At 28.7% G+C, this 13,127-nt stretch overlaps 2 protein-coding genes across 2 annotated transcripts; both read left to right on the forward strand.

Moving 5' to 3' along the window:
• The first annotated feature begins 3,457 nt into the window (after positions 1-3,457).
• Positions 3,458-5,591, forward strand: LOC114392033. Its single transcript, XM_028353072.1, has 6 exons — positions 3,458-3,792; positions 3,881-4,165; positions 4,250-4,308; positions 4,396-4,432; positions 4,528-5,048; positions 5,152-5,591. Exons 1-5 carry the CDS (start codon positions 3,608-3,610, stop codon positions 4,601-4,603), a joined length of 642 nt encoding a protein of 213 aa, XP_028208873.1. The 5' UTR covers positions 3,458-3,607; the 3' UTR covers positions 4,604-5,048; positions 5,152-5,591.
• On the forward strand, positions 4,842-5,478 carry LOC114393534. The gene is made up of 2 exons (XM_028354887.1): positions 4,842-5,048; positions 5,152-5,478. Exons 1-2 carry the CDS (start codon positions 4,842-4,844, stop codon positions 5,476-5,478), a joined length of 534 nt encoding a protein of 177 aa, XP_028210688.1.
• Positions 5,592-13,127: the final 7,536 nt, after the last annotated feature.

A 13,127-nucleotide genomic window follows, 5' to 3' on the forward strand; every position in this document is an offset into this window, starting at 1 on the left:
GTGAATAAGGCTTCCTAAGTATTTTCTCTTTGCAGTAAAAAAAAAAAAGTATTTTCCCTTTAATTTTAGCAAGAATTAACAATTTCCATTCCTAAAAATCGCACATAAATTCTACCGAATGCAGCACAGCCTATCTGTATTTTATCACTTCAGACATACAGGATTGCATTGCATGGTGATATTATTGTAGTTATTTTCATGTGTCAACATATGGTCACAGTGAAAATATCACTCTCACCAAGATCATCTTTTTATTCTAGAACCTCGAGTCAAGATCACACACACAGCCTTTAATTTGACTATGAACTGTGAGTTAAGTGATTTCAAGCTAGTATCAAAGATGCGTGATTTGCGTGTAGATTTTCTACAATTATATTACAAAAGTGTTTGATTGCATAAAATCTCAATTACCAAAAATATTTTTTATATATTAAATAATAAAATAAAATATGACTAAAAACAATTAAAAATCCTTAGATGATGTAAAACCAAGTGTTCCTGTTATAGATGGATCACACATTATCCCTCGGATAGAAGAATATTTTGCTATACCGAGTAGTTCTTCCTCTTCTAATGACTGGTCTTGTGGCTTGGTGTGCACAAGTCAAATGGAAATACCAATAAAATATATTCTAATCAGGAATGTATTTAAATGAATAATGATTTTTACCTTATGATTTTTCTTTTTATATACTAACCTTATTGGGCTTTGGACCTTTGGATCTGCGTGTGTTGATTACCTTTTAGGTAATGCGCTTATAACCATGCTTATATACCTTTAAACCAACAATTACTTTTAATGGTGATTAAAGGATCATCACTAGAATTGAAGGGGTGTTCGATCCTGCAAATTGAGTGATACATAAACATATTACTTTGTTATTATGAAGGTCCAAATGGGTGTTTAGTGTAACCGAATACCTATTCGGTATATCAAAAATGCGTAAATCAACCTGTTATATGAAATTATTTTACCAATAATTTTGAATTTCAATTCTAGATATATAGTTTTGCCCCATTGAGTTGAAATTCTCACTAGTGCGTTGGGAGTCAAATTTTTGCCCTATTGAGTTGAAATTCTCGCTTTTATATATTTATAAATTTTTATAAGTTTATTACTGTAATATTTATAAAGGAAGAAATAGATAATAAAAAATTCCTGTAACAATACGGTTGTGCGAATTTTTAACATCAAAAGATTCAATAAAAAAAAATGAGGTAGTGTTCAATAGTTGCTAAATTTTCGACTTGTCATGAATTGAAGCAGCCTGTAATTCAAAATGTCTCATCCATTAATTCTGACTCGTCAAAGTTTCCTATGTTGTTTGGCTTGGTCCACAAAACCTAGCATCCTACCTAGTTTATTCATCAAAAATAAAAATAAAACATCCTACCTAGTTTCCTATTTTCTTAGCTGGATTCTTGTTTTCAAGAAAGCAAAAAGCTGGATTCTCAGTTTTGACTTTTGACAAAGAAAATAGACTTGATTTTGTTCGTTTGGTTTCCTATTTTTGATTGTGTAATTTTGATTTATTAAATTTTTATTCAGTAAATTTGGTTTTCGCCGTTAGCTTGTCATTAATTACTGATGTGGTGGCATTGACAAGTTGATTTTGTCTCAATTTTTTTATGCAAATTTTTTAATTAATTAGATAAAATATATTAAAATTGAAATAATGTTGATAAATAAATAAATAATGCTAAAAATGAAAAAAAGTTGTGACAAAGCAAAAAGAAAAAAGAAAAAAAAAAGGCCAAATTGATTTCCAGATATATTGTTACTTTTCTTCTTCCTGAGCAAACATAAAGCACTTAAATCACTCTTCTTGCAAAAGGCACGTACATTTCTCTATGCAAAATCGGGTTCTAGAATTCAAACTCATTTTTTAAGACCGAATATTCAAAACTAAAGGTTTTTCAAAAAAAAAAAAAAATCTTACTGTGACATTTTTTTATGCAGTATTATGACATAGTTAGAGTTTTAACAAGTTGTCAATCCTTAAAGACAACGTGAGATACTATCGTAATCGTATCTAGATTTTTTTATTAGAGATTTTGTATCTTTGTTTTACAAAACATATTTAGTGTTAACAAATATGTTGATTTTTTTTTTATAATGTCATCAATGAAACCACTACCTCTTTTAAACCTTTTAGGTCATCTTAGTAGTTGAAATATGCAGAAACAATAAAATAAAACTAACATGCAAATATGAAATGTCAAATATTAGAAAAAAAAATTAAAATATTTCAAAGAGAAATGATAATGATAAGAAATGTATAATAAAATATTAACTAAGTAAAACTATATATATATATATATATATATATATATATATATATATATATATATATATATATATATATATATATAACTATTATAAAGTCTAAAAATTAAAGTCTAAAAATTGGAAGTCTGCACACTCAAATAATCTTGATTCAGAATTTTCAATCCTTATATATGGTTATTTTGAACATTGATACCTGCTATGAAGTAAAAATTGAAAGACATGGTTGAGCAGGGTAAGAAGTTATTGTAAAGTTTGATATTCATTGAATATATTACTTGTAATACTAAATAAATCATTTAAAAAAATAAAATATTAATTAAAGAGTAAATTACATTATTTTTTCTAACAGAAACGAATATTACATTGTCCTCTTTTCCTATACTAAAATATACATACTTTTTTCTTTTGATGGATTCAAATATATGACCCTTTAGTACACTTTAGTCCATTTTAGCGAATAAAGTAAATTATACATAATAATAATTACAAGAAATTATCTTAATTATATATGTACACAATTAAAATAATTTAATTATATTACCTTAATTATAACATGAGTTATCTTAATTAATTAATCCAAGATTCTTTTTCCTTATAGATGGCGTTGAAATTGTTGGTGAGGGCCTGGCAGCATGGACGACGAGGAGATAAATGGCGGAAGGTGCACGTGCGAAGAACACGACGACGACTCTCGTGCTTGCAAAGGAAAGAACTCGCCGGAAAGATTTGCTTAACGGTTTTCAACGTTACACCGATGGTTGGAATATCAGCAATGTCTATTATCTCACGGTTAGTCTCTTCTTTTAATGCAATTGCATTCCTTCATTAATTATACTATTACCTCATTCCTTCTAATTAGGTTCTTTAGTTACGCGCTTTTGCCAGGTGTTTGCATGCTTCTCTAATCCAAGACGCGATAAAACGCCTATTAGCTAGTCCTGACAAATCTCTACTTGGTGTTTAAGTTTTTCAATTTATAGAAAAGAGTTAGCAAAACTTAATTGCGTGTTATAATGCTTATGTTGAGATTAGTTGGACCACAGAATAATTTCCACTTAGTGAAGCTATGGAACTTTTGTTGGGAATAATATAATTAAGTGATTCAATAATGTAAGCATTTTTTGTGCAATTATTGGAATTTCAATACGCAAGGAGAACTTGATATTAATGATGAACTTTTTTTCACATGTTAGCCAAGCGATCTCCCTTTTTGATTGAGAAATAATACTAGAAGTCTAAAATAAATAACGCTAAAATGCATAATAGCACAATTTAATTTGCTAACATGAAATTGTTCTTGCCACGGTGCAGTCAGTTATGTCTACTGCGGTTCCTTTTCTTTCCGTGGCTGTAGCCTGGTTCGTGATTTTTGGAATTTTTTTACTTATCATCTTAGCGTGTTGCTGCTGTTGTAACGGAGGAGATTCAAGTGATGATGGCTATTCTAAAGCACTCCATCATTTGTCCTTGACTTTGCTTATCTTCTGCACCATTGCGGCAATGTATCTATCCATCTATCTATATGTGTTTAGAACAAATAAATATATGTCTTGAGTTTCTAATTAAGCATATATTAATTGATTATGTTAGAGGTGGATGCGCTGTCCTGTACTCTGGTCAGGGGAAGTTTCGTGAAAGCACTTCGAACACACTTGATTACGTTGTGAATCAGGCTCAATTAGTAGCCGAAAACCTCCGGAACGTGACAAGTTATTTTGATTCAGCTAAGCAGCTTGTGAATGGGATTCCTCTGCCACTTGATCTTGGATCCAACATTGATGATGCCGCCAAAGTGAGAGTCATCACTGCTACTGATTCTCTCTCCAAAAAGGCTAAAGAAAATTCGAGGATGATACATAAAGTCATAGATGGAGTGTAAGTACACGAATTTAAATGTTTCATTTGGTTTATGATTTTTTTTTTTTGGTAATTAACATTGCTTGTTGTGATCATCTGCAGGAGACTGGCTCTTGTTATTGTTGCTGCTGTTATGATCTTTGTTGCATTGCTCGGATTGCGTATGTTTGATTTTGGTTTTGTCTTTTTCGTTTTCTTACTCTATTATGCTAAATGTTAACCAAATTATATGAACTTGATTTTTGCAGTATTTTCTTTACTTGCTTTGCCGTGTCCTGTATACTCGTAAGTTGAATTCATTTCTTTTCATTCACGGATAGATTTGTCTCCCGTTAAGTTTCTATCAGTAAAAGATTTATTTTTTTTTAATCGGGCTGCAGCTTAGTGGTTATTGGATGGATTCTTGTTACGGGCACCTTGTTACTTTGTGCTGCATTTCTTTTTGTTCATAAGTAAGTTACAAGCTATTTGCTTGAATTAAATTGTTCATCTTCATGAAATCCAATACAAAGCTTGTGATAGATAGATAAATAATTGAGTGGAATTAATATATAGTCATTATCTAATGTTACACTTGCATGTGTGCATATAATAGAAGACTTACTTGAATATTAATGCGTATATATATATATATAACCCCACTGCCCACACTGCCTTGGACGACATTCTTCCATGCGTGGAAAATGCAACTGCCATGAAAACCCTTCTACGAAGCAAGACTCTCACATATACCATTGTTGACGCATTTGACCAAATCATTTCCAATTTCACAAATGCAAATACCACAGCTATTTTCAATCAATCAGGTCCCCTCGTCCCTCTTCTCTGCAATCCATATAATGCCGACTTCACCTCTCGCCAGTGTGCGCCAGGGGAAGTCACATTCAAAAACGCCATCGAGGTAATTAGCTAGTACTTAACGTTATCAATCATTCCAAACACATTCATTATATATATAGAATAGTACTGTGTGTAACATTCATATCATATTTTATACGAGTCAGGTGTGGAAGAATTATACGTGCCAGGCTTCATCATCTGAACAATGTACGAATGAAGGTCGTTTGACACCGAAGATATACAACAAACTTGCATCTGCAGTGAATGTGACGGATGGTTTATTTCATTATGGGCCATTTTTCGTTGATTTAGTAGATTGCACTTTTGCACGTAAAGCATTCTCAGAGATTAGCAACAACTATTGTCCTTCTCTGCGGAGATATACTGAAAGAGTTTATTTGGGAACGGTTGTGGTATCTGCGGCCGTAATGCTCTCTTTGATATTTTGGATCGTCTTTTTCAGAGAGCAGTGGCGGCGTCTTCGCAACTGAGGTGCTTAGCCAGACAAAGGCCATCCTAGTACTAGTTTTAGAGGAAAAAAAATTAATTTTTGTGACATAATCATGTATAGTATAATTCTTCTCATATCAAATATTAGGAAACAAAAAATCATACATGATAATACAATATATATATATATATATATATATATATATATATATATATATATGCAAATTTTAATTTATTTTATTTAATGAGAATGTTTTAAAATAATTTTCATTTAATTGATATTAACTATTAAGTTGAAAATCACTTTATAAAAATAAATTGAAATTGATAAAATTAAATCACACTATCTAACTTATTCAACCAATCAAATAGATGTTTAGTCAAATGAAAAGAACTAACTCTAATGAAAGGACCAGTTCCTCACATCATAACAAAATCTTACAATAATTTAGTGATCTAGTTTATTTAATTAACAAATCCTTCCTCTGAAAGACTCTTGAGACTTTGAAGTAAGGAAGTCTCTTGTCACATTGTTAGTAAAAAATACACATGCTTATAATAAGATTGAATGCCATCTCATGGTCTACTTTGGGAGGGCACATTACTTAGATTCACCCTTAGATTAAATATATGTGGCCAAACATTGCCTTACGACAATCTCCACTCACTGAATTTATGATTTTATTCTTGACTTTATGTCATTTAATCTTTTTGTTGACAAGGCAAGCATGGCTTTTCCTAGAGATTTATAGAATACTCACACCCATAATCTAAAACGAGAACGAATGATCTCAAAATGAAAAAAACTAACTCAAAACAAAAAAAAAATCCAAATTTCCTAGATTAAGTTTCAATCTAATTTTATTTTTGGAACAATTGTCCCCATTGACGCCTAACGTGACAAGACCTCGTCAATACCATCACAGCATGCTACCCCAGTGCCTCCTTAACGGCCAATACCACTGTCCCAAGCCCCCATGGGTTTGTGTTTTGAAATGGAAATTTAATGAGCGAGTGAACTTCTTGTGTGATTTGTGTTTGGCTGTTCAGGTTTTAGGAATTTTGATTTTTGTGTGTTGAATGATGCCAATAACTTGATGGTTGATTATAACATCTCATTTTTCATAAAATAAATTGAAAATATTTTTTTAAAAAAATAATGAAATTTTTATAATTAAATAAGTAAGGAAAAATAATTTTATTAATTAAAATAATAATTTTTGTTGACCGTTTGACAAGTGCACCAAAATATCTAAATAGTAAAGACTCAAAAGTTCAAGTGTTGATTTTTACAAAAACGTGTTTTGTACTTGTATTAGATAATTTTCAATTTATAAAAATAAAAGATGAGATGAGATATAAAAGATGAGTTTAAAAGAACATGATATAAAATAATAACTATTAATAGAAGACAGAGGAAATAATAGGGAATTCAATGAGACGGGAATGTTAGGACCTAACATGTTTTATTTGCCTAAGATGTATTATTTTATATTTTTCTCTATCAATTAGGTGGATTTTTCCTACCCACAATTATTAGAATATTTGTCCATGATATCTCACGATGACAAGTCTATCTTACCTATCTATCTTTGAAATGTCTTTACAAATATTCAATAGATAAAATGCATGAAGTTCTAATTTTAGATGTTTACTTTGATGCATAAGCATAATGCAATCACTCTATGTATAACAATGATTTTATTAAGATATCCCTTCCTTTTATTTCTATTAGAAAATACCCTTTGTTGAGCGATTAATTCCTAAAACTTATGCATGTAAGACCTTCCTTGTATTTCTATTAAGGATTACCCTTTGTCGAGTACCTAACCCCTAAAGATGATGCAAGGATGAATGATATATGAAATTAAAATAAGAAAGAATAATAGGAAAGAAAACAGTTATTTGCATTGATAGGTATGAAGCATACAATACATCTTTTGGCTTCTTAGGCCTGTGAGTTTCTAACTAAGGGTTTATCCTCTCATAGTCATAAGGGGCTTTACACTTGAAATGGAGGCTTTAATGTCTTCTCCTTCTCTCTAACGCTTGAAAATCCTAACAGAACAACCAGAGAAAAAGCGTGAGGAATCTTAGGGAACCACTAGAGACTTCGCTATCGCTGTCGGACTATACACGTGAACCCGCTTAGAGGTAAGGGATGAGTTTATCGAAATTGGGGTTAGAATGAACATGTGTCATGATCCTTAGAGGATCAAATTGAGATTTATTTTAGGGTGTTTATTGCATTCTAATTCTTCCTTTATGATTATAATTACAAGATTGTTGTGTTTGACGAATCAATTGATGTTTGATGCAAATTGGTTGATAAAATTGAGTATTCTTGGTGTTTTCATGTTTCTGAATCCTTTGATTTTGATATGATTATGTGAAATTATTTGAGGAGTTTTACTCTTCATGTTGTGAGAAACATTTTTGTATAATTTATTTGTGTTTTGGACACGATTTACTATATTAGCGTGATAAATTGTTATATTGGGATCATGAAATTGTGTGTAAGGAATAAATTGAGCATGTGTTAATTTGTGGGATACACATGAACATGTGATGGTGAATTGTGACATTGTGAGATGCTAAATTGTGGACATGTGATATGGTTTTGAATAAGTGTGTGGTTAATAATTGATATCACAATACTTGTGTTGTGAGTTGTGAATTATACAATAACCCGACTGGTGTTTATATTGAGAAAAGTGTTTATGCGTGAAGTGTTAAAAGGAAAATGCAGGGTTCCAAGTTAGGAACCTGAAGTGTTAAATTGTAACGTAATGTGTTAAATGTGGTGAGAACAAAGGTGAGGTCATGAGTATTATATAATTCATAAGCAGTGTCTGCGTGAAAAAGTTGTTTTAGGGGTTGGACCTGAATCAAGAAAGTAAGGCCCTAACGGATTCTTCGGAGTCTAGGCCTTAAGGTATATACACTCAGTTTGAGTGCTCCTTTAAACCTACATTGATCTCATATGGTTGGAGTATTTTTGCAAAACATAGTGACCCTGACTAGTCACCTAATAATTTTACTTAGTGAGAGTGACATGACATATTCATTGTGTGACGTGTCTTGTTATGTACTCCTAAGTGTCTTAATGTGGTTTTTCGCTCACATGGTACCACATAGTATATATGTTTGAGTCTTAGTATAATTGTTACATAATGTATGTGAATTGTTTATTATGAAATTGGTGAGTGTTGTTACGGTTTGACTCTAGTGTGTGATTCATGTGTAATGTGATTAGTGTTTGAAAAATGAATTTTAAATGATAAAGTGACGAAGTGATAGTATTAAGTTGAACTATGTTATAAATATTTCTATAATGTATTTTGCTTACATATTTGTTTATTTGTATTTTAATTCCTTATGTATTTTGTGTTTGGATCCAGTGATCATCTCAAACCTTGTGTTTGTGGAAGCAGATGACTAGATAAATGTCTTTAAAGAACCTTGTGCTAGAGAACACTAAGTCATAATGCTCTGGTAGGATGTGACATTAAGACATGAGTTACAGTTTTAATTGCATGATGTTCAAAACATGTATTTTATTTTATTTTATTTTGCTGCTTAATTTCAGTTCTTTTGTAAACTTGAACAACCATATTTTGAATTGGAGATGTTTTTAATAAGTTTTATTTGATAACAATGAGACAAATGTAACCACCTGAATTTGTTTAAGTGATTTGAAAAAATTAATTTAATTAAATTTACGATTTTTATATATTTTTCTTAATTATATATATAACGAAATAGAGGATGTAAGATTGATTGTTGCTTAGGCTAGTAGCGATGATACAAAGGTTATTGTGTATGCGGCTGATGCATATCAAAGAATGCATTGGAGGTTTTTCGACAAATGCGAGATGAGGGTGTCGAATTGATGGGGTTACCTTAATTGGTGTCAGATCTACTTGTACTCGATTGGGTGTGTCAAATTTCAACAGCATTTGAATCAAGTGTAGTGCTAGTGTTTGTGGCAGTATGAGGGTGGAGATGTGGTGGTGCAATTACAATGCCTTTTTGCTGCAAGTACATGGATATTATTAATTGTGTTAATTTTAATCAAAATAATTTTTCTAAAACATAAATAATTAAATTAAACCAATAAAATAAGATGAATTTCAAATAAGTTATTTAATCTTAAAAAAAATAAACTACTGTTTACCCCATCAACTCACTTTTATAGTATAGGATTGAAGAAATTAATGTCCAACTTTAAAATTTAAAAAAAAATTATTGTCACTACTTTTTTCAACTGTTTTTTTTTTTTACAATAAAGATAGAGGCTCTCTTTCAATTAGTAATAATAATAGCAATATAATTAAAATATAAAAAAATGCACGCGTTTTTTGGAAAGAAAAAAATACACGTACGCATTTGATTCTTTACGTTTTGAAAATTTTAGAAATAATTTAATTAAAAGAGAACTGTTCTGTGACGATTTATTATTATTTTACTATTTAATATTGATTGAAAATGTTTAATTTTGCTTAAATAAATAATTTTTCACTTAAATAACTAATTAAAAAATTATTAACTACATCAACATCCTCCCTGAAGTAGTTTACAGCAAAATAAGAAACAATATTTTTTTCATTCCACTTTAGGGTAAATTCTACATGGACCATTAGAATAGGTTGTTCACCGGTGAATCGGTGTTTTCAATAGCCTAATAGTATTTTTAAATAGTTATATACCAATCTTATCCTCATCCATCACCGTTAGATATATAATTAAATAATTGGATGATTCAGATTATAAAATAGTAATTGAGTTAAAAAGAAATATTAAAATGAAGTAGTTGAGTTAAAAAAATATATCAAAATAAAATTAAATGTGAGTTCTTATTTTCTGATTTGAACACAACTTGATGTTTTTTTGGTCTGATTGCACTTTTTTATACCAATAAATTATCATTTTGCTCTTAAAGAAAGTTGTTTCCACTTTAAATCATGGATCTAGATTTTAAACAACTTAAATTAAGTAATTATTTAACACCTAGACAACAACTTATTCAAAATCTAATGAATGAAATTGAGAATTTTCCAGATTTTTACATCAACAAGGATGAACATGATGAACATGAATATGCAGAATTTGATCTAACATGATGATCATGTTTGTGTTTCCTTCGACGAAGTTCATTAACCAGACTAAAAATGACATGGGACTCACTTGTAACAATTTTTTCTTTCTTTTACTACTCTTTCTTCCAAACAAAAGAATGATTACAAATTTGAGAATTTTCCGTCCTTTCTCAATCTAACCTCCCACTTTCATGCACTCCAAACAAAGCCTAAGACTAAATGAATTCTAGTTTTATACCATATATTTCAAAAACAAATAATACAAATATCAACTAAATATTAAGATATTTTTTTATAGAATTAAGATATTTTAATATTAAGTATAATTATTAAAAATATGAGATGCCGTATTAAGTTGGCAGATCTCAAAGTATAAGTCGTATTAAAATTCAAAGCACGTTAAGATGGATTATATGGGCATACATGCATTCATTCCTAGCAAATTTCAGATACAGAAGCACTCTCGTTAGTTTTGGTGCATAGGACTTTGCAATGTATCCTTCCAAGAACAGGATCACTTTTATTATTGCCGTGTCGGAGATACCTTACTGTTTAATGCAACACATGATCTAAGTAATTACCTGCTTTCTACATCCCTATAAGTAATGATATTATTAACACGCTTTTTTTAATATTTTGTCAATGCTTGAAATCTATTAAAAATTGTAAAATTTGGTAAGTCTCACATATTTAAAGATTCGATCTTTTTTCAATTATTTTAGTTTTTAATAAATTTTAATTAATGAGAGAGTGTGATAGAAGAAGTAAGGGTATTAAAGTGTGTGATTTGTGCTTCTACTCTCTCATTGATAAATGAGTAAGATTATATTCTTTATCAAGTTTCTGCTCTCTCATATTTAATGTTAACTTAACGGTTAAACAAATTGGCTTATAAAAAAATATTAATAAACCGTAATTAAAAATCAAAAACCAATTTCGAATCATTTATATTTTATCTTCAAAATTTAAATACGCTCGTAATATGTATTTAACATATCCTTTTATATTTTTAATATCAACGAAACAGTTTAACAAATTATATCTGAATATCAAAAAATAATTTTGATGAATATATGTATTTTATTTTCAAAACTTAAATTAGTTATTAGTTAACATGTATAATATATTCTCTTATTCTTTTAATATCAATTTATTTCATTCTATTTCTTATCTATTTTGATCTATCATTTTTAATATCTTTAATTCTAACTTGAATTTCATAATTTTTTTTAAAAGAAATTTTCAATAATTAAAATGATTAATCACAATATAAATTTTTTATCATAAATTTAATATATAATTTATATGTTTTAAAAAAATCATTAAATTTTAATTATAATATAATTTAAATATTTAAAAATATTTATTTATTGTACATTTTATTTGTATAAAATAAATAAAAATTATATACAATGTAATTCTAAAATATTAGTAAGTTACAAATTTTAAAAGATAATAATTTTTTTTAAGGTAGCTTAAGTAGATCTGTCCCTAAATCCAGCCCCACTCCAGGACAGGCTGTGGTTTGAGGTAATGGATTGAGATATGTTTTGGATAAATTGTTGTCTGAATTGGTTGTTATATTTCAGAAGGTAATTGTAATCTTGTAAACTACCTATGACTGATATTTTCCTAGTCCTTAGTCTTCTGTTGTTTATATTTTAGAGTCGTTAATTTTGAGGTTTTTTTATTAGTTAGAATTTTTTTTTAATTATTTAGTAAACACGTTTTTTAAAGTAATTTTTAACGTTTTTTAAACTTACTTGAAATAATATTTTTTTAAATGTTATAACTTTTTATAATTTATTTCATTTTCATCCTTAAAATATTTATTTAATTTTTTTATTATCTTTTTTTAATATATCATTTATGTTATGTTATATTTTTCAGTTATTTTTATAATTAATTTTATCGAATAATTATGATTTAATAGGATAACTTAAGAGCGTTCTACTGTCACTTTTAACTTTATGCTACCAACTAGTTTTATAATTTCTAATTAACTTTTGAGTTAGTTTTTTCAAAATTAACCATAATACTTCATTTGTTTTTAATTATAAGATTTTTTTCAAAAAATTACTTGTCTATTTTTATATGACTATTTTATAATTTTTAGGTGCATTAATTATTATTTTTTATACGTTTTTACTTAATTGTTCTCTCTAAATATTAATAAGAAACAAGAAAGTGAATAGAAAGAAAATAAAAGGATAATTTTAAAATGATAATATAAATAATTAATAAATTTAATTTGATAAATATTTTTTAAGAGACCGTAAATTAATTGAAAGAATTTTATAATTATAGACAGATGGATAAAATATATGTAAATCCTTTGTATATTTTTATTTATTTATATACATGTAAAGTTGATGTCAATCAATAAATCTTTCTCTAACAAAAGTATAATGAAGATTTTAAACGTTTTAACACATGATCTTAATATTAGACGTTGTTTGATTGTGCATTACCTAAAAGAAGCCTACAAAATTACTCGTTAAAATTAAGCATACTTGTGGGAAACAATCATTTGGACCTAATCTTGCACAAGAAAGAAGGCAAGTAAGTATACTTAATTTGACCCAAAGTCG

Source organism: Glycine soja, chromosome 17, assembly GCF_004193775.1.
Source record: "Glycine soja cultivar W05 chromosome 17, ASM419377v2, whole genome shotgun sequence".
Classification (NCBI taxonomy): Eukaryota; Viridiplantae; Streptophyta; class Magnoliopsida; order Fabales; family Fabaceae; genus Glycine; species Glycine soja.

Excerpts from the sequence above, each read along its gene's own strand:
- LOC114392033 (XM_028353072.1), top strand. The coding sequence starts at position 3,608 with ATGTCTACTGCGGTTCCTTTTCTTTCCGTGGCTGTAGCCTGGTTCGTG. Across the intron at positions 3,793-3,880 it reads TTCTGCACCATTGCGGCAAT|AGGTGGATGCGCTGTCCTGT; the intron begins GTATCTATCCAT and ends TGATTATGTTAG. Across the intron at positions 4,309-4,395 it reads TGTTGCATTGCTCGGATTGC|TATTTTCTTTACTTGCTTTG; the intron begins GTATGTTTGATT and ends TGATTTTTGCAG.
- LOC114393534 (XM_028354887.1), top strand. The coding sequence starts at position 4,842 with ATGAAAACCCTTCTACGAAGCAAGACTCTCACATATACCATTGTTGAC. Across the intron at positions 5,049-5,151 it reads CATTCAAAAACGCCATCGAG|GTGTGGAAGAATTATACGTG; the intron begins GTAATTAGCTAG and ends TATACGAGTCAG.